Source organism: Drosophila arizonae, chromosome 5, assembly GCF_054131065.1.
Source record: "Drosophila arizonae isolate 15081-1271.41 chromosome 5, UAZ_ARI_1.0, whole genome shotgun sequence".
In the NCBI taxonomy this organism is placed as follows: Eukaryota; Metazoa; Arthropoda; class Insecta; order Diptera; family Drosophilidae; genus Drosophila; species Drosophila arizonae.
The window spans coordinates 14,491,451-14,515,738 of NC_142925.1; the positions used below are offsets into that span (position 1 = coordinate 14,491,451).

Consider the following 24,288-nt stretch of genomic DNA (forward strand, 5'->3'; position numbering starts at 1 on the left):
AGTTCGATGCATTCGATTTGATCTAGCTAAGCTGTCTGAATGCGATTTCATATGCATACATATATATTTTCAGCTCTTAAGAAAATGCCATATTAGTATAGACTTTATTTCTGTACACTCATGATTTCTCAGAGAATGGAATGAAATTTATATCGAGACCCAAATTCGATTAGACTTTTTTACAGATCAAACTTAAATATATTAATTATATATACATTTGTTTTTAATTTCTTATTATTTTCTTTATTATTATTTTTTATTTTTATTAGTGTTATTTTTATTATTTTACTATTAATTTTTTTATCATTAATATTATTAATATGTTATTATTATTATTTTTTTTATTACATCTTCAACTTCAATCGCATTCATAATTTTATTGTCTATTTGTTAAAAAAATATATATATATTTTTTTAGCCTTTAACCAACTAAATTCAAGAATGTAACAATTATTAATATATAATGCCTATTGAAAACCTATTGAATCCCATACAAGAACAAAAAAAACTCTGCATAGCTCTAGAATTTTTTTAATAATCACGTTAGCATCGACTAAATTTTCGCATTTCCACATTTCTCTAGCTGGAAAAAGAAATTTGTTTAGTCTTTCATTTAAAGTCGTTTGCCTAGCTTCGATACATTTTAATTTTTGTAAAAATTGATTTTCTATTTTTTGTATTGGCTGCAATTGAACCTTAACTCTAATTAAAATATGGTGGGCGATGGCTTGAACAGTCCCCGACAGCAGGGCGGCAAAAAGCCGATTTCTGCTGAGGACAAACATCTTCCGGACAAGTACATGATGCGCAATACGCGTGTCCTCAACATGTGCAAGGCGCAGCTGAAGGAGCTGCCGGAAGAGATCGTGCAGACGGCCTGCGAGGAGCTGGTGAACGTGGTGAACCTGGAGGACAATCTGCTGAGCGATGTGCCAGCCGAGCTGAAGCAAATGAGCGATCTGCTCACCGATCTGGGACTGGCCAAGAATCAGCTGTGCTACATACCCACATTCATATCGCAGTTCTCGCGCCTGCTCGCCATAAATCTCTCGTGCAACATGCTGCGAGACTTGCCCATGGAGTTCGCTGGGCTGCAGTCGCTGCGCGAGTTGAACATTTCGCACAATCGCCTGGATCACTTGCCGCCCTGCATTTACGAGCTGGACGCGCTCGAGACGCTTACCGCCAATGACAATCAGATCAAGGAGTTGGACGCCTCAGAGAATGGCCTGGGCGCTCTGCGCTATCTCAGCTCGTTGAATCTGAGCAACAATGATATACAGATGGTGCCGCCGGTGCTGGGCAATCTGACCAACATAACTGATCTCAAGCTCTCCGGCAACCCCTTCCGCCAGCCGCGCCATCAAATCCTAGCTCAGGGCACCGCTGCCGTCATGGATTATCTGCGTGGACGCATTCCACTCTAGAAATAGAAATGTTATTTAGTATCTAAGTGATTTTTCATGTGTGCAAATAAATTCATATCGTAATGCTAGATGTGAAGTTTCTTTAAGCTCAAACACATTTGGGAGGGGGTTCGCTTTAGGGCCGAAGCAATGTTCTGCTCAATTATGAGGCTTATGCTGTCTTCGTGGCGCTCATTTTACAAACATCGTTCAGTGAGCGAAACGACTGACGTTCTCACATTGAAAGTCACTAAGTTGAGAAACAACTCAAACAGGCAATGCAAACGGTCTTCACATTACACACACACATGCACTCAGTTCTCGTACGTTATTGACGAAGCCTGGTATACATATCAATACGTGCACAATAAGCTTTTTTCCACTCAACCGAACGGTCGGGTGACAAAGAGAGCGAAACAACATAAACGATTGTGAGCCGATCGCCAAGGAGCTCGTTAAAGATACGAAGCGATGACACGATTGAGTGAGCGTGCCTTTTAACAGTGCTGCAATCGGTTGCTCTCTGAGTTTAGTCTCAAGGTGTGAGTGAAAGACACTCTTTTGCAGACATGCAGAAATGGTTAACAGTTATAAGCTATGTTAAAGCACTTGAGGAGTTGAGTTTGTTTGGTTAAATTTTTATGATTTGATTGAATATTTAATTATAATTTTATTAACATTTTCCTCATTTATTATTAAAATAAAATAATAAAAATAAATTAAATAAAAATAATAAATATATTTAAGAAAAAAATCAAGTAGCCTTGCCTTTGATAAAAACCTTCTCCCACAATAATCAAAGTTCATACACAATTCTATTGAGAGTTTCGCTCAGTTCAAACTCAACAAAAGTTACGAAACGAAAATCTGTTATAGGAAAACCAAAAAATACAAAGAATGGCAGACAAGCGACGTCAGAGTGTAAAGCAACGTGGCTCAATATTGTAAGTTCTTATATCACATCGGATTTGGCTCATCAATGTGCAATTTGTTGTGGGCATTTTCAGTACTGCGGTCTACGAGGGCGACTCATTTGTGCAGCATTTTGAGAAGCGGGGCGCACGTGAAATAATCATAATGGATGCAACGGGCAAGCCGTTGCGGTCCACGGTCAGCCAGAGGCGCACCTTTGTCTATGCGGCCCAGCTGCATCCGTTGGCCAAAATGGCACGCAACGTGGTCAGAGATTTGGATCCGGCTAACGATGTTACCTTTTTGCGTATACGTTCCGAAACGCACGAGGTTCATATGTCGCTCAATCCCGAGTTTATTGTTGTGGTTATACAGAAACTGAAAGCACGTAAACGCTGAAACAATATTGAAGAAAATGAACACTCTGAGTATATGTGTGTGTATATATATATGTGTGTGTGTGTGTGTGTTAACTTTAACAGAACAAAATTACACATTGCCATTGTCAAAAACAGATGAACACTATACAGAGACATCCGCATTTTATTAAATCCAAATCAGCGCTGCATTTACAAAAATCTTCTCATTTCAATAAGAGCTTATTACGTATACGTCGACTGAATACGTCGATCATGCATCATACGTCGATTGTAACATGATGAACGATTTACAAGACTTACGATTACTCGCTGAACACTGTGTGTGTGTATGTGTGTGTAAACTTTATCAGAAAGTACGCTTTGCCATTGTCGAAAACAGATTGTCATGAGCACTATATAGACCCATCCGCATTTTATTAAATCCAAATCGTCTCTGTGTTAACAAAAATCGTTTCGCATGGATAGGCGCATATTACGTATACGTCGATCACGCATACGCCGATTGTAACATGACAAACGATTTACCAGGCCAATAGAACGTGCCTTGGCAATGCATCAAACCGTCAATTATGCACAGGCATAATGGTCATACCTACATCAGCCCACACACACACATATGTCTTCCACGCACTCGTGTGTGGTTGAGTTTGACTGAGCCACACGAATCACAACTCAATCGACAGATTCATTAATCGTGCAGCTGGTTTAGTCAGTTTGGTTTTGTATGGAGCGTGGGGCTTCATTAAAAACCAGTCTGTAGTCTTTGCGCTTACTTAACACTTGGAACAGATAGAAGAGATCGAAAGTTGAATCAGAGCATGGCATCTAAATTTCTTGCTTTCATTATGGATTATTCGCAATTAAATGCACATGTTTATTGCCTGATTATTGTTCCACATTTTCCTGTTCTGCTGGTTATTCAAATACGCTGTATACCCTGTGAAATGTTTTCCAAGGGGGTATGCTGAGAGTTGTAAGTGAATATAGATCTCAGAGTCAACTGTTTCTATTTATGGATATATTGAAATTCTCTGACTTTAGACTGCAAAGAAAATATAATATAAAACCTACAAATTAATTTAAATAATGAGCTTTATATATTTCATTAAATATCAGAAAATATTGCCAATTATATTATTAAATTTTTATCAGAGATGTTAATAGTAATTAAGTCAGATTGATTCACGGAATATTTATAAATCTCAAGTCAATGTAAACTGCCTTAATTAGCTACACTTATCTTAACTAAATATTTGCCTCATCCACAGGGTATTCATTAGTCGCACAACCCTAAGGAAAAACCCCTTTGTTTATTTGTTATTTTATTTGTAGCTTTCAGTTTATGTTCCATTGGCATTATTCATTTATTGCAGGAAGCTGTTCATGCCACAAAATGGCGCGTGCCGCCTGCGTCAAGTGGGCTAATTCACACATACGCACACTCTCACACTCACGCACACCCCGAGTGTTTGTGTAGCCATATTGGCTTTTGTTTTGCATTAATTTATGCATATTTATTTAACATGTTGCTTTTGTTTGCCGTCATTTATCTGCCGGCTTTCAAATTGCATTTGGCTGTTGCTTTTATTACTGTTGTTGTTGTTGCTACTGCTTTTGTTGTTGTTTATCTGTATTGTTCACATATGTTTTGTAGCCTTGTTTGACCATTGCATTAGTCGACGGCAGGTAGCTAGAGCGAGTGAGACAAAATAAAATTCAGCTGCGCGCAGCAAATAACATTTAAAAAATTTTTTTTTTAATAAATTTAATCCCCTGACATTATGTGCCGCCACATAAACATATATATATACATATTTGAATGTGAATAAATAAATGTAAGCCTAGAGTCAATATAATGATGGTCCATAGTCAAATTACCCAAAAATATTTGCACATACCCTGTACGGAGAATGAAAGAGAGTTTATTGGCTGCTATAGCAAATCATTTTAGAGGTGACTTATCTAAAGCTATTATGAGCAATCAAAATTGTATAAAATACACAGAAATTCTACATACATATATTCAAGTTATGACTCTCTTAAGAATCTCTGAAGATATCATTTTTTAACTCATTTTTTATAAGGGTTCTTAATTGATAACAATCAATCCGAAATAGTAATCGATTTTTTAAAACAAGCTCGATCTGCGCATGCTTTACAAGGACCTACAACAAATATTTCGAGTCTATGCTTCTTATCATGTCTGAGATTGAACCCGTTCATTGACGGATAGACGGTCAGAGCTAGATCTACACAGCTTGTAAGAATATATATACTCTATGGGATCTGCCACGCCTTCGTCTGCTTATTATATAACAAAACTATAATAGATCTCCACCTTTCCCACATCTCTCCATATCAACGGGCTCCATATTGCTCAGTCGATAACACCAAATGCTGGCGATTTGCATTTTTTTTTTATTTAACCAAAATTATTTTTGCTTTATTTTCACCGGGCACAAAACGACTGTGTAAAATGCTGTAATTAAAAAAAAAAAAAAACCTTGCATGCTTAATTAATATTGCGCATATGGATTAAAAGTCGGCAGGAATTCGGCAGCAAAGGGCGAGTGAGCTGCTGCTCTCTGGACTCTCATCCCCCCCACTGCAGAGAGCTCTCATTTATCATTGGCCTGGCAGACGGATAAAAATAATGCTCGGCTACGACTGACTTTTGAAGCGGTAACAACGTGATTAAGTGCGCAAATGCACTGTCACATATGTTGACATTTAATTTATACGATTCCAATATAAAGGTATATATACAGATATATGTATTTATATATGTATACATATACACATATAAAAAACATTGCCTGATGTTGACTTTTCATGAATATTCAAGAGCCATCAATCATATTCAATCTGACGACTGCCATACGAAATGTGTCCTTAATGTGCTCGCGTGCGAATAGCTTTTGTCCCACTGTGCCGACGACGCCTTGAATGACCACGACGGCGTCGATTGGAAATCATCAAACTTGACATCGGATTCCGACGCTGCTGACGTTCACTGTTGACTGCGAGCCACAGCAGCGCCTGCGGCTCAATTGGAATCCGTGAATTTGCCGTCTGACGTTGATGGAACGTGAAATTGTGTGAATGCCTCAATGGAGATTTACACGGTTTTCGGCTATTTTCGCAGACGTTGACAATTCAATTGAGCCGGGCAGCCTAAATGCTGCAGACATCAAGCATAATTCTATATGAATCAAACATATTTGCCTGCATAATTCACACAGTCTTTAGATTTTCAATTTATTTTATGCATATTCATTCACGAAAATGAAACGAGTATATTGGTTTTGTGCAATGTCTGTCTTGCTGTCCGTCCGTCTATCCGAATAAATGAGTCATATGATAAATTAAAGTGGATATTTCTACGCCCATTGGGGTATGTCATTTTGGTTCATGACTGAGTATTCTGCAGTTGCAACGTTCTTAGTTGCTTTCATATATTTTCGTTATTAAATATTGCAAGTAATTTATATAGTAAATTTATATTACTATACCAAATTGTTTTCTCTTCCATTTAGACAACTCAAAACAAAAAAAATCAAGAAAAATCGCTTGCCCTTTAATTATTTATCAAAGGATGCTCTCATGACTAATTGAATTTGTCATCCTGTTTATTTATACAACTGAAGTCAACTGCAAAATGGCAACACGATGGCCATTCAGCAGCATCCGCTGCCCACCAGCTGACCGCCTCCCGTGTCCTGTGCCATTGTGCTGTCGGGTTGTCCCATTCACCCGTTCCCCCTTTCACCCGTTCCCCCATTCACCCAGTCAGCTCACTCATGTGACTAATGGTCTTCCCTTTGCCACATTTGCGGGGCATTCATCATGCGAGCTGTGGGCCGTTCAGCATGTGTTGCCCTAATTAGTTGCTCCGACCAAAGTACGCGCTGATTAAGTTGACGTCGGGCATAACAAATGGCAAAGTATTTATGAAACATTTTTATTTGCAAATTACGAAAAGTTCAATTTGCGATTGCCTCAAATTTGAGAAAAACAAAAGAAAATGCCAAATAGATGAAGATTTTATTTTGATTAGTTTATGAAATATGAATGTGAATATAGCTAATGACTCACTTATTAATTAGTCGCTCATGACTTGAAATGTTAGGGTATGCATCCACTCTCAGATCTTAAGCTAGCTCCCACATACATTTAAATAAATCTGGCAAAAATATAATATCAAAAGAAACGTAGTATATTTATGAACTTAATTTAAAGTCAGCTCAATATAAATCCGATTTTTACAGATGCCACATAAATTCCTTTCTCAGAGTGTGTACTTCATTATTAATTATTACTGAGTTTATTCGTATTGAACTTCTTTCATCGACAATATTCATGTGTAATGCACTGCCTGAAGGACTTTTCCATTTCGCTTTCGCATAAGCTTAATTCAACAAAAGAAAAAAACGACATTAATTAAACGATTTAAACTCACATGCACACACACACACACAAACACACAGTCTCACACACACACATTGTTGTGCATTACACAGCGAATGGCAGCGATCATTGTTTTAACTATTGACGTCAGCATTGCGGCATTGAGGAACAACAGCTGCAGCAATTTACACTTTATATTAAGGCATTATTAATTTTAATTACATTCCAATTAAATCTCAATTACACTAGCCGCCTTCAGCATCGACGCCTTCGAGTGTTGCGGCACTCGTTTGATTTGACTTGAATGCAATTACCATTTAATAAACGACTTGATGCTCGATGCGATGATGCGACTAGAGTAGCTCACATACTAACACACACATACACACACACACCCACACACACACAGCCACACATCATTAAGAGTGAGAGTCAACTATTTGCATGTGTGTCGAGTCAATATTGCCTGAGAATGCATTTTAATTGCATTTGATTAATTGAATTTCGCAAATTGCAAATAAAATTAATTCACTTCGTCGATTTTCCTGGCAGTTTGCTAAATTTCCATTCAATCTGAGTTATGCAAAGTTAATCAGTTAATTAACATTTCTCTTTGGGGCTAACATGTGTATTTTCTTGCCTGCCATAATCCGCACGGCAGTTGTTCTGCCTTGTCTGGCATTCGACAAAGACCGAAAAGAACAGTTCTTAATAATGGCAAAAGTGCCGAAGGCTCCGGCCATAATTACATGCAGTGGCTAAACGAAAACATCAACTACGTATCGTCCAAATGAGCTGTGCAGGTCACACACACACACACACACAGAGAGAGAGAGAGAGAGAGAGAGAGAGAGAGAGAGAGAGACACGGAGGAACTACGGCAACTACCTGCCCGCAACTCAGTCTATCCCAGAAAGGTAAACACACACACAGACACACACGCATACACATGCATGCCTACCTCTGCTTGTTTTGTATCCCAAAACTAACAGCAGTTGGCCCCAAGCCAAAGCGACAGACGAATTTTACAATGCGACGTCAATGTACCAGCGGTGGGCGGTGGCACGCCCTGTCGCACATACACAGACACACTGACTGTGGAACTCATTCGTAAAGACATAGATATACTAAGACTGAAAAGTATCATAAAAAATAATAAGCAACAAACATTTTAAATAATTGAGAAAAAAAATTTAAAAAAGTAAAATTAATGCTACAAATTTTTAAATATTATTTATTTTATATTGGTGTAAAATATTAATTCAATTTTAAACAATAAAAAACCGAAACATATTCTTGTTTTAAAACAACATATGATTCGACTTTTCATTTGAAAATATTTAAATTCATATTTTAATACTCTTTAGCTATGCAAAAAAAAAAAAAAAAAAAAAAAAAAGAATAATAATTATAAATAAATAAATATAAATAAATAAATAATAAAAATAAATAAATAATAATAACAAAATTTAAAGAAGCTAATTTTATTTTCTATTTTTTCTGAAACTTAATTTAAAAACAATAAATTTTTCAATAGAAATCATAATAATAATATATTAATAAATATAATATATATAATAATAACAATAAAAATAAATGGCTAGCCTAAGAAATATTTTTTTGAGATTAAAATAGCCTAATTTAGCTATTATATAAATATACAATATTTAAGCCTAGCCAAAGTTTGTTAAGTATTTATATACGTAAGCTTAAAATCAAGTTTTCAGCTAACATTTTGCATTAACATTTTGCTTGCAAGCAGCATTTCATGCCATTGTCGATTTCCACGAACACTCACACACACTGCCATACATATAGATTTAGTATATAACTAGGAGTTAAATTTAGCTTAAGCTCGAACATGTTGCAGCTAATTTCTTCAGACTTTCTGCAAACGCTGCAATTTATAAAATGACTTTCTGACTTTTTCCGCATGTATCTGTATGTGTGTGTGTGTGTATGTGTGCGTATGTGTTGTGATGGTGCTGCTCCTTTCTTCTTGTGGCTTCAGCAAATACTTCATAACAACTTTGATGCAACTTTTAAAACATTTACGCCCTTCATTCTCCATCTCGTTCCCTCTTTTGCGTGTACGTGACAACGCATGCCAAATACAAAATACAACAAAATGGAGTCTCGACTCGGCCTCAAGCCTCTGGCTCAAATATGTGCGGCGCTTTCGCCTCTTTAATTGCCGGTTCAGTTCTTTTTTAGATCTCCTTTTTTTTTACTTTATTTGCGGCATGCTAAAAGCATTGGCAGCACATCAGAATTAGGAATGCATTGCACGTATTTATTATATTCCGTTTGCGCCGTTTTTGGTTAAAACTTTATCCGGCTCTGCGGGCGATTCTGGTGGGTGATTCGGTTGCGCTTTTAAATGCCCTGTAAAAAGGCGAAGGTTTTTCAAGAGGCTCACATAGGCTTAAGAGTCAGCAGAACATGCGGAGGATAAATTACGAGAACTAAATAGGCAAATTAAGTATACGCCATGGTGAGCAGAGAGAGAAAGTGAGAGAGACAGCATCAATAAACGTGAAATATTTTATATATACATGTGAATATTTCAAAATATATAATACTAATTATAAATAATAAGAATAATAACAAAAATTAATAATAATACCAATAAAAATAAAAATAAAAATTAAAAAAAAAACTAAAATTAAAACTAAATTTAAAATTAAAATTAAAATTAAAATCAAAATTAAAATAATAATATAATATAATATAATATTATATAATATAATGTAATATAATATAATATAATATAACATAATATAATATAATATAATATAATATAATATAAAATAATAATAAGGGTGAGCTATCCTGATAGAGCACAGTATATATTATACAATACAGGGTATTTCTTGGCAAGTTCTCTTGGCTGCCAGCTTCGATTGTGAATTCGCTTTGCATAGCATACGAATTCGAGGCCGACAGAGCCATCATCAAGTCATCAACTGTGGCGGCGGCGTCGACGGATGCCAGTCCAAATACAGTTATGTGCTTTATTTGAATTCAATAATAATATAAAATCAATCATTTATATGAGAACTGATTTATGCACGCTTCCGCTTTGAATGATGCTGTTCGTGATTTGACGCACGTAATTCCCTTATTTCGACTTAATGGCGCATAATTTGATTTTATTCAATGCCCCGCGACCCAGAGCCAAATTGCTTATTAAAAAAGTTAAATGCGCTAGCTTTTCCCAACATGAAAACGAAGCGCTGTAATTGAGTCTGTCTCTCTCTCTCTCTCTCCCTCCCTGTGTCTTTGCATCTATCTCACTCTGCCTGGGTGTGCACATGTGCATGCAAATCAGCGCAAAACTTTGGCCAACCCGTCGTATGCGTAATGTTTGTACAAATGCCTCATTAGATTGCATAACGGCTGCTGCACTCACTCACTCACTCACTCGCTCACTCACTACGGCAACAGTTGGCCGAGCTGAAACTTTATATGCTGACTGAAATTTGCACTGCAAGCATCTTCGTTTGAATTAATTAGCGTTAATCACAAAACATTTTCATATTGCCTCGCATTTTGCGCAAACATTCGAGCTAATAACTTTGCCCATTTTCACATTACACAAAATAATTTCAATTACTTTGCATGCAGCTGCAAGGCATTTCCATGGAAATGCTGTTGCTCTGTTGTCCTTAAAGCTCAATTTATTAGCTATGCCAACTTTATTGCCCCAGAGCTGAAAATCCTGATAAATTGCAAGTCAAGTCTCAGATCTGAATGGATTTTAGCTTTGTGTTTGGATATAATATATATAATTAACGGTAAATTGGAGCTGCTGACCAAGTGATGATATTTTTGTAATAATTATAATTCGGCAGTTGCTTAAGATATGTCGAGTTTTTTTAAATCTTAAATAAAATTTGTCATTTAAGAAGAAATTTTGCTAAAATATTTACTACAGATTTTCGAATGTTTTTATAATCAGAATCAGTTTTTAATCAGAAAAAGCAAAAGAGTATAATGGTTTATGCAAGCTCTGTCTTGCTGTTTGTTTGGCGACTCGTATATATACTTGTTTTATAAAGTGTCAAGATTTACTGCAAATGCATTTCCATTTTCACCTATTTTTTATATCTCCTCAACCCATTCGTCAAGCCGGAAAAACTTGCACATTAATTCATAATACTCAAGCTCTTGTCAAAACCAATCAGCATATATAGCATGCCAAATATATATGCCAAACAGGCAACAGCTGTTGATACACTTAATGGCATTCAAAAGCAAATAAAGTTGAGCCAGCAGCAGCAGCAGCAGCGGCAGCAGCGGCAGCAGAGAAGGAAGTTGGAAGGAGCTGCGACTGTTTGCATGGCAGAAATATGATGTAATAATCAAATGTTGACACTCGAAAGACATCTGGGAGATCTTGCTAGAGATGTGTGTATGTTTATGTGTTTGCTCGAAAACAAATTCATTTCATAATTTATTGCACAAATTAACACGTATACGCCACGTTGTAGCAAATGAACTTTAACTTTTCAGCTGACTCGGCGAATGTACATAAATTAGCGCATCTGCAGCTGACAGAGACTGCTTGAGCCTTGACTCCCCCACCTCAGTGACTAATGAAATTTCAGCGAACAGGCGACTTGGCCAACTGCAAAACCATTTGACAAGCCTTCAACTGATTAATGTGAGCGTCTGTCTCACTCTCTCTCTCTCTCTCCCTCTATCTTTTTACTTGCCCAGCTGAATGGAAAACAAGTTGTAAGTCGATCAAACACGGCTCCATTGACATTGGCATACAGTGTCAGCGCAACAAAAAAGACAGCCACAATGTGGCCTAAATCACTTGGCTCGCTCGAGCTGCAATGGGCTGGCAACGAACGTGCAATCAGTCAACGGTTGCAGCTGAGGTATTTTGTCAAGCGGAATAAGCTCTGACCCATGTGGAAAGTGTGATGCTTCAAAGCAAATCTTATAAATAAGCCGGAGCTGGCAAATGCTGCCAAAATTGTGCACCAGCACTAAGAGCAACAAACAGGGCTAACTGCAGGGCCTAGCTCTAGGGTATGATCGACCGGAAGATGTGCAGCAAAGCGATAAGAGAATATGTGAAAAGTGGAATATCCAATTGGAAGACTACTCATTTCTGTTGCCTGTTCAATTGGAGTATTCGGTTTGCCCTCTGCTGTCTGTTACATGCAGTCCATTATACCCTCTTTCTGCATTCTCACAGGGTATCAAAACATAGCAGCTGAAATCCGTGCGCAGCAAATTTGCATTTGAAATGCGCACACACCATGCACACACACAAAGGCACGCACGCACACACGCACACACACACACACACACACATATTCGCATGGACTGTCAACACAGGCTTAGGAACAAAGCCACAGAGCGCCACCAGTTTTAACTTTTCATGTATGTGTCTGTGAGTGCGTTTGCACGTGTGTGTGCACGTCTGTATGTGTGTGTGTAAGTGCGCATGAAATGCATCGAGCAGCCTGTGCCCGAATATAGCTTGAATAAATGGTCGGACTTTACCGTTTCGTGCATTAACACGCACGCATAGAGCTACCCTACACACTCACACCCCCTCAGCTTCACCCTCTCACACACCCACACACACACTTGCACGCACAGAGCGAAATATTCATAGAAGCGGATTCGCATTCGTTGCGTAGACAAAACGCACAGTGAATACGGAATTGATAACCCTTTGCCTTCCACTTCTCTCTACTCTCGATTCCGAAATTCTCATCTTGTTCTATTCTATTGTATTAGGCAGCTTGACGCTCAAAGCTCCCATGTACATATATCCTCTACAATATCAAATCAACTTCTCTGCCTACGAATTATATATGGCCAGCATTTGCAATAGACTTAATGGGCTGTAAGCCTTTGTATGCATATAATACATTGGCCAACATATATTTTTGGGTCTCAGTTAGATTTATACACTGCTTTTTAGCTGGGCAGGAAATTTATAAGGAAATGAAATGTAATTTGCTTTTCTAGATGAAATTGTTACAATTTGAATGATTAAGGGACTTAAATTTAAAAATAAAATAAGTTCAAATAATTTTGCAGAGCTAAAAATAATATAAAATTAATAATAATTATAATTAATTAACTAAGCGGATTGAGACATGGATTTTAATTTATCGTTTAAACATTTTTTAACTTAAAATGTAGAATAATATAAACTTCTACTGCTCACCGAAAAAATCACTCATTCTCTGACTCTTGCTATGAGCAAGAGACACTGATTTTTTTCATTTCTTTTTGTTCTGTTGAGCACCTTGAGTTGAACTTTTCGTGTGAGCTCTTTTAAGGAACATCGTTTATTGAGCGACACGACTGACGTTCTCACATTGAGAGTCACTAAGTTGGCAAACAACTCAAACAGGCAATGCACATTACACACACATGGACACACTCGATTAACGTAAGCTATTGTACTAATACATGCACAAATGTCTTTTTGCTTCTTTTCACTCAAGTAAACGTTCGGTATCAAAACAACAACAAAAACGATTGCGAGCCGATCGCGAAAGAGCTCGTTAAAGAAACGATGCAAGCACACGACTGAGCGAGAGAGTTGCTTAACAGTGCTGCAATCGGTTGCTCTCCACGATTGAGTGATAGTCGGTGTGTTTTAACAGTGGCTGCTCTCTCAGTCTTTTTTTCCCCCAAACGTGTGAGTGAGAGACACACATTTACAGACATCGAGTCAGTCTACTGAAAACTTTGTTTTCTTCAACTCTGTTTTATACTTATTTAGTTATTACTTTTCTATTTATTTACACTTTAAATTTACATTGACATTTAAAGAGCATAATCATAGTCGCCTATACATTCAATTTTGGCAGTTTAATCAAGTTGCATGGCTTTTCTTCCTCCTCGCTGTTTTTTTTTTTTTTTTTTTTTGCCATTTTGTGGACACAATAACACAGACACGGACCGTGTCGTGGTCGTCGCCCGTTCCACATTCTGGTTCGTTTGTTTCACTGTCAGGCTGGGCCAATTCCTTTGCCAAGTTGGTGTTATAAGTTTGGGGCGTGGATTATGCAAGCAACGTGCGCTGCTTGACAACTGCAGGCAGCGACGCCAGCAGAGGCAGTGGCAAGGGCAGCGGCAGAGGCAGCGCCTAATGATATGCAATAGTTTTGTACGTTCACCAAATGCCACTAATGGAAGTAACTTGAGTGTAAATTCAAAAGCGGATTGTGGCTCTCTAATCCGGCAACTAAATTATTTATTCGTCGCTTGTCTTTGGCAATGTTCGGGTATGTTCGGCTCGTTATTTTCTTGTCCCCGATATACTAGAATATTGATGATGACTGCACAGCCAGACTGGCAGACTGTCGGACTGTCAGACTGCCAGACGTGTCAGATTGTCAGAGTGTATCAAGCTCGTATATTTCGTTTCGTTGTTCGTTTATTTAAATTGCAAAGTGCGCTTTGCGCTGCTTTTAGCCAAACGACTTTATTGCCATTTTCGCTTATTCGCATTTTAAAACAATTACGCGGTTTCGCATTTGACACTGGAATCTGTGGCACTTGCCATTGCTGCACTGACTCCGTTTGCAGTTGCTGCTGCTGTTGTTGTTGTTGCTGCTGCTGGATCTGTAACGGGTTCTGTTTCGGTTACGCTTACACAGTGCCTGGTTGGCCGTTACTGCTCCGATTGCGTCCAACTTAACAATACGTGGAATTAAGCGAATTTCCTCTTTTCATTACTTGGAAATTGAATTGGGTTTTTGGCAAGCACATTGTGTGGCCAATCCACCCATTGTCTCTATCTATCCATCTATCCCTTTTTCATTCGCATTTTCATTTTCATTCTCTCACTCTCTCTTTCACTCTCCTCTTTCTCACTGTATTAGTGCTGCATTCAATGGCTATCAGCTTCAATTGCTGCCAGCTACCAACTGCTATTACTCTGAATTGAATCATGCAAATGCATATTTGTGGCCCACCGAAATGTCTTTGTAAAGGCAAAATATCACATTTTCGAAATTTAAAAAGACAAAGAATTTGATTAAAGTGAAATTTTTCATTATAATTTAAGAGGAAATTTAATAAAAAAAAAAAATAACCTTGTTATTAATAATATTTGGTTTAATATTCAATAAAAAATATATATATTTATTTATAAAATCATACAGTTATATTAAAATTATAAATAAATATTCAGCTTGGAAACTAATGTCAAAACTTAAAAATAATTTTTAAAAATAAATAATAATAAAAATAAATAATTACAAATTGTAAATTAAATTAAGAATACAAAATATTTTTAAAATTAGATAATAGTACTAAAAGAATAATTTTATTAATAATTTTTTTTTTAAGTGAATATAAGAAAATATTATTAAAATTAGATAATAATAATAAAAAGCTTTAATTAAAATGAATATTACAGAATATAGGAAGTAATATTCAAATAAAATAAGAATTGGAAAAAGTATTAATATTAAAAAATATTACTATAAATTAAAATCTACATATATTCTTTATTATATATATATATGTATATGTATTTACATATCAAATTATTAGACATTAATTTTTATGGTATTCTACTCAACATTAAACAAAACTACAATTAAGTATAGATTTCTTCTGGTTTACATATCATTTCCGTAAGCTTAGCCTTCGTACTTAAGCTTGTCTCATTTGAATATCATTCAATCTGGCCGGAACGAACTAATAACATGCCTAACGGCCACCATGCAAAATTGCTGTAGTAATTCTAATACACTAGAGACTATTGGACTTAATGCTTTTGCAGTTTTCGGTTATATTTCATGGGGTGATTTGTGGACTTAGCATAAATACAGTATCGGCGAGACGAGACGATAAATCACGGAGCGCAGAGCCCGGGTATATGACATTGTAAGCATGGCCGAATCTAATAAAAGTCCGTGTGTACGTGTGAGACGTAGAGAATATCGCCATTCGCCTGCCGCAGTGAGAGAAAAAGTCTTTAATGCAAATAAGTGTTCATGTTCGGTTATGCAGCTTCATTCTCAAGCATTTCTCAATGTCAGTCGCCGGGAGACGAGCGGAGCTGACAAAGGCATCAACGTGCTTTTGATTTATCACGAGCGAAGAGAACGCACTGAAAAACCAGACGAGCCACACAGAGACTGATGAAAACTGAAAAACAGACGACAAAAAAAGTCACGCGGAATCATCCAATTATCCTGTAAAGTTTCATTATGTCAGCGCGTTGTTTTTGGACTGAGGCGGAAATGTCGCCATATTGGCAACTGCTCTTTCCCTCTCTCTTTCTCTCACTTTCTCTCTCTCTCACTCTCTGTCTTTCTGTTTGCATTTCGTATCATTTTGATGCGAGTCGCTGTGGTCCAGCATCTCAGCTCAGCTGATAAATTGTCAGCGCGGCGTCGCTTTCGCATGTTTTGACTTGATTATGGCGTAACAAATTGTCGCCATTTTGCATATTTGCACATGGGGAAACGGAAGCACCGGAAACGACACAGCAGCACACAGCGCAGCAACCGCAAATGCAGTGCTAACGACCAAAACGCCCAGCGCCAACAAAAGCCAAATGGACAATCAGAGCTAACTCAGCAAACTGAGCTCTCTCTCTCTCTTTCTCTCTCTTGTTTTGGTACTCTTAAAATATTTTTGAGAATTTTAAAGAATTAATTTTTGAAATGAGCGTTGAGCTTTTCCATTTATTATTATTATTTTTTTATTTATTTATTTTTTTATTCATTTATTTAGTTTTATTTTATTTTTGAGTGAATAAAATTATATGTGTTAATTTTAAGAATTTTTATTAGAAATTCATAAAATGTCTATGAAAATGATTTATATTCAGTTGTTGGCCTATTGATATATCAGAGCTTTTAGCTTAGTTCTAAAGGTTTTTGTTATTCTCGCTGCCAATTTGAATCAATATGATCAAAGCAAATGCCTAAGGCTAATTCGCATGTTGAAATTCAAATTTACATTTCCTTGATTTTCTTTCATCTTGGCAATACTTTAGTATTGATTACTCATTAGATCATTCATTATATAAATTGTTATTTATGATGAATAAAAAATTGTTGCTCATAAATCAATATGCAACAATCAGTAAATAAACAATAAAAATGGGTTCAAAAATAAAAATAATAAAATATCTAGTAAATAAACAAATATGATTAAAAAAATATTATAATAATTTTTATTTTTTTATTTATTTTAAAATAAAATAAAAAAAAAGTGAGTGAAATTAAAAAAAAAATAGTACAAGTTTTATTATTTATTTATTTTATTTATATGGAAATTTGTATTATATTATTTATTTCTAATTATTAGTATAACAAATAAAAGTATACAAATAAATATTACAAAATATTTATACATATGATTTAATATATTTCATAATTTTATGATATATTTTATAAGTAAATTTGACAAAATATTTATATATAATATAAATAAATTTCAATTTCTTCTACCTTCAGCTTTGCAATGGACCTGAAGACTGGCTCATTGCTGGTGGCGCCGGCTGTGAAGAACTCGAGCTGCTCGCATCCGCGTTACTCCGGCCACAATTTCATCGTGCACATTGGCATCGCGGAGACGATTGAGGCTGTGCTGATACTGGTGCTGACTCTGGGCGTGATTGGGGCCAATTGCCTGGTCATCTTTGTCATTAACAATCGGCGCTATGCTGCCTACATACATCAACAGGTGAGTGGGTTGGCGTCTAAGCAAGCGTTGCGTTGCAATAGCGGTTAACGGTCTCTGTGTCTGTGTTGCTTTTAGCCACGTTATCTGCTCACATCGCTGGCCCTGAATGACCTGACAATTGGGCTGCTAATTACGCCGTTTGGTCTGATGCCCGCTTTGTTTCATTGTTGGCCCTATGGCGAGATCTTCTGCCAGATACAGGTGAGTTGAGGTAGTAGTGGCGGCAATTAACTTATGTTATCATGGCCCAATTATAAACATGTAATACGATTGTGTTCCCTTGTTCGGGCCGGGGCAGCTGATGTGCAACTAATGCATTATTGTGTTCATAAGCCGGACAATGAGCCGGGCTTTGCATTTAAGCCACATGCATTAACGTACATTATTCGCCTGGCTTAGTTGCCATGAGCAGCTAACGGTGTCAATGGTTTCGAGGGCTTATGTTTAAAAACAAATTAATTGCATGGCGGCTAAGTACCTGGTTAACTTGGTTTAATTGATATTGATAAATTGGCAAATAATACAATTGGCCAATACTTAATTGTCTTATCGGAGTCAACGTGAAATCCTTAGCTAATACCTTAAAAATTGGTCCTTTGATATTCCAATCAGAATAAACCACATATTAAGTCGAGTTGCCTCAAACTAGTTCCAGCTGAACTGAAGCAACTATTTGATATATAATATTATATTAGCTGCAATATAAATATCAAATTGAAAATAATATCTTTAACCTATTTTGTCTTAAATCAATTTCATTTTATATCATTCTTATTGGGTCGCAACATAATTTCCTTCATCTTGAATACAAGCTTTAAGGCTGAAGTTAACGGTTTATTACTCAAGCTATCAAAAGACAGTTGCCTTGAGTCTTACAGAATCTGGTTGTGAAATGCGTCAATCAAAATCCACTCTTAGCCAAACAAAAAGTCAATATCAAATTTAAATATAGATTTCGTTTACTGAAAAGTCTTGAAACATATTGTTCGGCAAGCAAGACAAAATATTAATATTTCTTTAAAATAAAATATTAAATATGCATACCATATGTGTACCTCTCCCACTCTAACTCTCTCATTCTGTCTCTCTCGTTTCCTTTCACGCTCGCCAGGCACTGCTGCGTGGCGCCTTATCGCAGCAAAGCGCCGTTATACTCGTCTGCATGGCCGTGGACAGATACATGTGTGCGCTGCATCCGCGCCGTTATTATCAGCACTCCAGCAAGAAGGTAAGTGGAAGGGTGGGGCAAATGGGGAGAACTGAACGAACAGCGAAGCGATTCTGTTGCATAATTTCGACGCTGGGCGCAGAGGAAAGTGTAAGGCGCGCTAATGCGCGGCAAGGCAGATAAGGCACGTTGTCAGCTGCGATAAGCTGGGTGGCAAAAGTTAAGATAAGAATTTATCACAAAGGACAACGGCAATAAACAAAGCGTATGGGGAAGGAGCGACAGCATCACGCACCAATAATGTGGACCAGGCAGACAACAACAATAACAACTACAACAACAGCTACAACAGCAGCAGCAACAACAACAGCAATAACGACAGCAACAACAAAATCATCTATGAGCCAATTACGCAGAGATAAATAGGGATAATGAGCTTTAAGCTCTTTGGCAGTCATTAAAACAAAGCGCCAACAGATGAAGAATGAAAAAGCAAAGCAAGCAGAAATAAAACACAGCATAAACAGTCGAAAAGTGTATAAAATAAGCATAAAAAATGCCAGCTTTTTTTTGTATTTTTGCCTCCTCTTTTCGGGTTGTCTTTTCTTTTTTTTTTTTTTTTTCGTCCTTCCGTTTTTGTTTGACTTTGACTAAATACGCAGACCACAGCAGAGACCTGAGCCCTTGGGAGAGCGGGCGGGGGCCAATGGCCAAGGCACGAGGGCAGGCAAATGAAGCGGTGCCAGCTAAGGAAACCGCAGGAGGAAGGGAGAAAGGGATAGCAAACGAGCAGCGGCTGTCCGTTAGACTCGCGCTCGTCCTCTCACGCGCTCTCTCAGCCCAGACCCAGTCCTCTCTCGTGCTCGCACACACACTCACACACACACACACTCGCACATCATAATTTATGAGCCAACAGCAAACATTTACGCAAGAGCATAAGAAAAAGAGAAGAACAAAAAATAAAATAAAAAGGGAGAGAAATGTATCTGCGGAAGCGAAAAGAAATAATTTTTGGGCTTGGACAGCGAAACGTCGCGTCGCGTATCATTTACAAAACGGACGAAAAGTCCGTCCGGTTGACCCGGGCAACGGTGCTTTTATGATTTGTGTTTAAGTATGCAAATGTGTATTAACATAACGACCATGAAGCGTTTGAAATTTAAGCTCAACAAATATTTAACAATCCCTAGATAAGCCTAAATGAGAGGCTAACAGGTGAAACAAGTGATTACGAGATGAGCTTCAAGATAAAAACCGTATTTAATTTATACATACATACATACATATATTATAATAAATTACGTTGCCCATCTTCTACTACAGTTCTGTTGACAGACATTTTTATTAGGTTGAGCCACAGGTTCTTGGCAGCTTGGCAATAACTATTCCACAAGTCCCTCATATTTTTCTTATACAGCTGACCATAACTCTTCCAAAAGTCTTGTACTTTTCTTATACAACTTATGTCCAACTGTCAATCGTAATCCGCTTTGCGCTTACGTGAGCTTTCGCTGCAGCAGCCGTTGCATTTTGCTGCAAGGTGGCAACGCTAGTCAAAAACTTTTTCTTATTCGATTTATCAACTTGGAATTCTTATTGGAAATGTGCGCTTTGACAGCAACAAGCGAAAACTTTGCCTTAAGTAAGGCTCTCTCTCTCCCTCTCACATTGCTGCTATTTATACAAAGTCTTTTTTAAAAAAAAATTAGTAAAAAAATATTAACTTAATTATTGAGCGGCCAAGTTAATATTTGTATTAAATTCAAGTTCCGTTTAAAGTGTGGAAATTCTGGTGGAAATGCCAGAAAAAGCGAGGGAATGCACGCTGCCAAATTTTTATGCACATGCGAATTTTAAAATGTAAAAGTTAATGGTAAAAACAGGGCAAAAACAAAAAAATATTAGTTGAAAATATTTGCATAAAATTTCGTTTCAGCCTTTCGCCTTCTGCCCTTTGCCTTCTGTATTTTGCCTTTGCTTTCCTTTATTTTTATTTTTTTGTTACTTTCTGTGCTCGATGCAATACTTGGCTGCATGTTGGCTGAAATTGGCGCACAGCCACGCCCACTTTTTGTAATAAAGTGTGCAATGTCGAAAATTAATAAATGGAAGCTGACGCTGCCAGCCCAAACCCAAGCTGAAGCCCAAGCCGAAGCCGAAGCGACTGACACTCCAGCTACGCAATTTGTTGGCTCCACAACTCACTCATGCTGCTTCTCATTCTATATATCTATCTGCCTCTCTCCCTCTCTCTCGCTCTGGTTAGCTGCAAGTTTTTGAGCTTTAGTCTCGGTTTTTATTGGCACTGCCCATAAATTGCAGCGCGAAATTTATGTTCCTTAATTTATGATAACTGAAAAGTTTTCTCTTCAACAAAATATTATTAAATCATTTTTTCTTCTTCTTCAGATTCTCTTTTATTATTTGAAAAGCGACTGACCCAATTCATATTATATTGAAATAATTGACTGTGCATAGTTGAAAATGGAAGAATTAGGAAGGGATCTCTTTATATGTATAATTCTCTATTATAAATGCTAAATTTTCTAGCTCTAGATTCATTTATAAGCTGTTGATTATTTTCCATAAACTGCCCAGATAAAATTTATATAGATTTATGTGATACATATATACCATTAACATACCTTAACCCTTTCCCCTCTATGCTTCACTTAGCATATTCTCCTACCTCTATTCACTTCATTAAAAATTATTTCATAATAAGTACGCAGGTTATTAACCTTGGAAGTAGTGCCCAAAATGGATCTGCGTGAACTAAAACTATCTGCTATACAAACAGAGCCATGTTTGCTAATGACCTTAAAAAGTATTTTATGCCAAAGGAATTTTCGCCTTGAAACACTGCCTTTAGCAAGCAACATCAAACGAACATAACTACAGAATGAGAAAGAGAGAGCGAGTGAGAAAGAGATGGGCATACTTTCAACAAATAATATATTTCTCGAAAATAAAATATGAAAGGGCAACTGCAAATGGAATTAAAAACTTTTGATTACGTTGAAAACATTGGGCAGAGCCCAACCACAAAACGAGAAACATTTGCCGACTCTATCATAACTGACTAACTGGCTGACAGACTGACAAACTGACAGCTGAACTGGCAACTGAAATGGGCACATTTCACAGCACTTGAAGTCACTTGCAACAATCAGACAGTCGGACGGAGAGTCAGGCAATTGTTCAACTTTGCTCTTGCTTTATTTGCAACTTCTTTTATTGTTTATTTAATTTACACTATTATTTTTACTTGTAACTTTCAATTGTTAGCAATCGGCCAATGCAGCAACTGCAATCATTCGGTAAAAAAATATGCAAATTTATGCGAAAAAAATAAATAAATATGCAGCTCAGAGCGGAATTTATTATTTCCATATTAACCAAATGATGAATGCGAAACTAATTTGACGTATAAAATATATTGAAAAAAAAAATTAATAAACCTTTAAATAATAAAATATATTTGCAGAAAATAAATAAAGTATATAAAACTATTGATAATAAAATATATTGAAAAAAAAAATATAAGTAATATACTGAAATTAAATAAATAAATTTATATATATTTAAATATACTGACAAAAAATCAATAAAATAAATAAAACTATTAATAATAAATAAAAAAATATTGAGCAAACAATATAAAATAAAAGTATAAGTAATATACTGAAATTAAATAAATAAACCTATAAATCTATAAAAATATTGAGCAAAAAATGTAAAATAAAATTATATGTAATATACTGAAATTAAATAAATAAACTTGTAAATAATGAAATATATTGACAGAAAATAAATAAAATATTAATAATAAAATAAAACAAAATCATAAGTATTATACTAAAATTAAATAAATAAAGCTATAAATAACGAAATATATTGACAATAAATCTATTAATAATAAATCAAAAATATTGAGCAAATAAATAAAATAAAATTATAAATAATATACTGAATTAAAATAAAATCAATTTTAAAGAAAACTAATAGGAGTATATACGATGTGCAAAGAAAAATTCAATTTATTTTATTTAATACTACATATAATATCCAAAATTAAAGAATTGCCTCTCACTAATAAGATTAGTCAGTGCCAAAAAAAAAAAAAAAAAAAAAAAAAAAAAATAATATTTGTCGATAAAGTTAACGTTTCACTCCATCAAATGCCCAAATGGATTTGAGCTGCCCGGCTTAGAGCATATAGAAGATTGACTTTTGATGGGTAATTAGGATTAGGGCAGAACGTGCAGCTGCAATGCAGCGCAGTGGGATGACTTCAAATCAGAGCACATTGTGCCACGCTGGCCATAAATCACACAAACAGCTGGAAGGAGTGAGAAAGAGAGTGGGAGTGGGAGTGGGAGTGGGAGTGCGAGTGAGGGAGATAGTCGACTGTGAGTATGTGGCAAAGTCTAATGCCAACATAGTGGTTGGGTCACGGTGGGATGCCATTGCGAATAGCAAATTAAACCTAGCTCTAGCCACAGCAACAACTGTTAAATATATGTATATGTATATGTATATCTCATGCATGTCTGTTTATGTATGTGTTTATTTCACAGGGCTGTGTGGCCATACTGAGCTTAACGTGGATTATCAGCCTGACGGTGTTTGGGTTTCTGGTGCTGCCCAAAGGTGAGTGCTCCATCCATTTCCAGCTGGCCATCGAATGCAGCTGCTCATTTGACGTTTCTCACCCTCTCCCTCTCTCTCTCTCTCTTTATATATTTACATATATTTATGCATATAGGCTACTATTTCAACAACACGGGTCTGATGGCCTGCGAGCCGTTCTACAGCAAGCCCTCGTACCGCATTCTGTCCACATGCGCCCTGTACTTCCCCACCACGATGGTGTTGATGTACTGCTACGGCTCCAGCTTCCATATGAGTCGCTTTCGGCTAAACGACCCCACAATGCCGCTCACTGCAGCCGCACATCATCCGCATCCGCACCATCCGCCCCAGCAGCAACTGCATCAGCATCAGCACCAGCACCAGCACCAGCATCAGCATCAACATCAGCAACACCAACAGCATCAGCAGCATCAGCAGCATCAGCATCAGCAGTCCGCCCACTTATTTGGGCATGGCAGCCATGGACACTCGCATCATCCACATCATCATCGAGCGCCGGTTATGAACCATTTAAGCATGGCCATGAGCATGGGCCTGGTCGGAATGCCAAGCATGACAAACAAGATTACCAAAAAGGTGAGTCCATTCCATTTGACCAGTTGACCTCCAGTTAAGTACAATGGAATTTCAATTTACTCTTAGCCACACACACTGAAATATAGCT

The 24,288-nt window shown here is 36.8% G+C and overlaps 3 protein-coding genes across 3 annotated transcripts in view; all 3 read left to right on the forward strand.

Annotated features, from left to right (window-relative positions):
* The window catches only part of LOC108617333 (5-hydroxytryptamine receptor 1A), a 76,032-nt gene that overhangs the window by 43,794 nt on the left and 7,950 nt on the right, over window positions 1-24,288 (forward strand). The window contains exons 3-7 of the mRNA XM_018013106.2: window positions 17,569-17,797; window positions 17,873-17,998; window positions 18,909-19,025; window positions 23,549-23,621; window positions 23,737-24,200. Of these exons, the coding sequence (XP_017868595.1) occupies window positions 17,576-17,797; window positions 17,873-17,998; window positions 18,909-19,025; window positions 23,549-23,621; window positions 23,737-24,200 (1,002 nt within the window). The 5' untranslated portion in view covers window positions 17,569-17,575. The remainder of the gene's footprint in view (window positions 1-17,568; window positions 17,798-17,872; window positions 17,999-18,908; window positions 19,026-23,548; window positions 23,622-23,736; window positions 24,201-24,288) is intronic.
* LOC108617337 (uncharacterized) lies at window positions 582-1,495 on the forward strand. Its single transcript, XM_018013110.2, has one exon. The coding sequence runs from the start codon at window positions 714-716 to the stop codon at window positions 1,425-1,427; it is 714 nt and encodes a 237-aa protein (XP_017868599.1). The 5' UTR covers window positions 582-713; the 3' UTR covers window positions 1,428-1,495.
* LOC108617339 (dynein light chain roadblock-type 2) lies at window positions 2,181-2,886 on the forward strand. Its single transcript, XM_018013113.2, has 2 exons — window positions 2,181-2,350; window positions 2,414-2,886. The coding sequence occupies exons 1-2, from the start codon at window positions 2,304-2,306 to the stop codon at window positions 2,715-2,717; spliced, it is 351 nt and encodes a 116-aa protein (XP_017868602.1). The 5' UTR covers window positions 2,181-2,303; the 3' UTR covers window positions 2,718-2,886.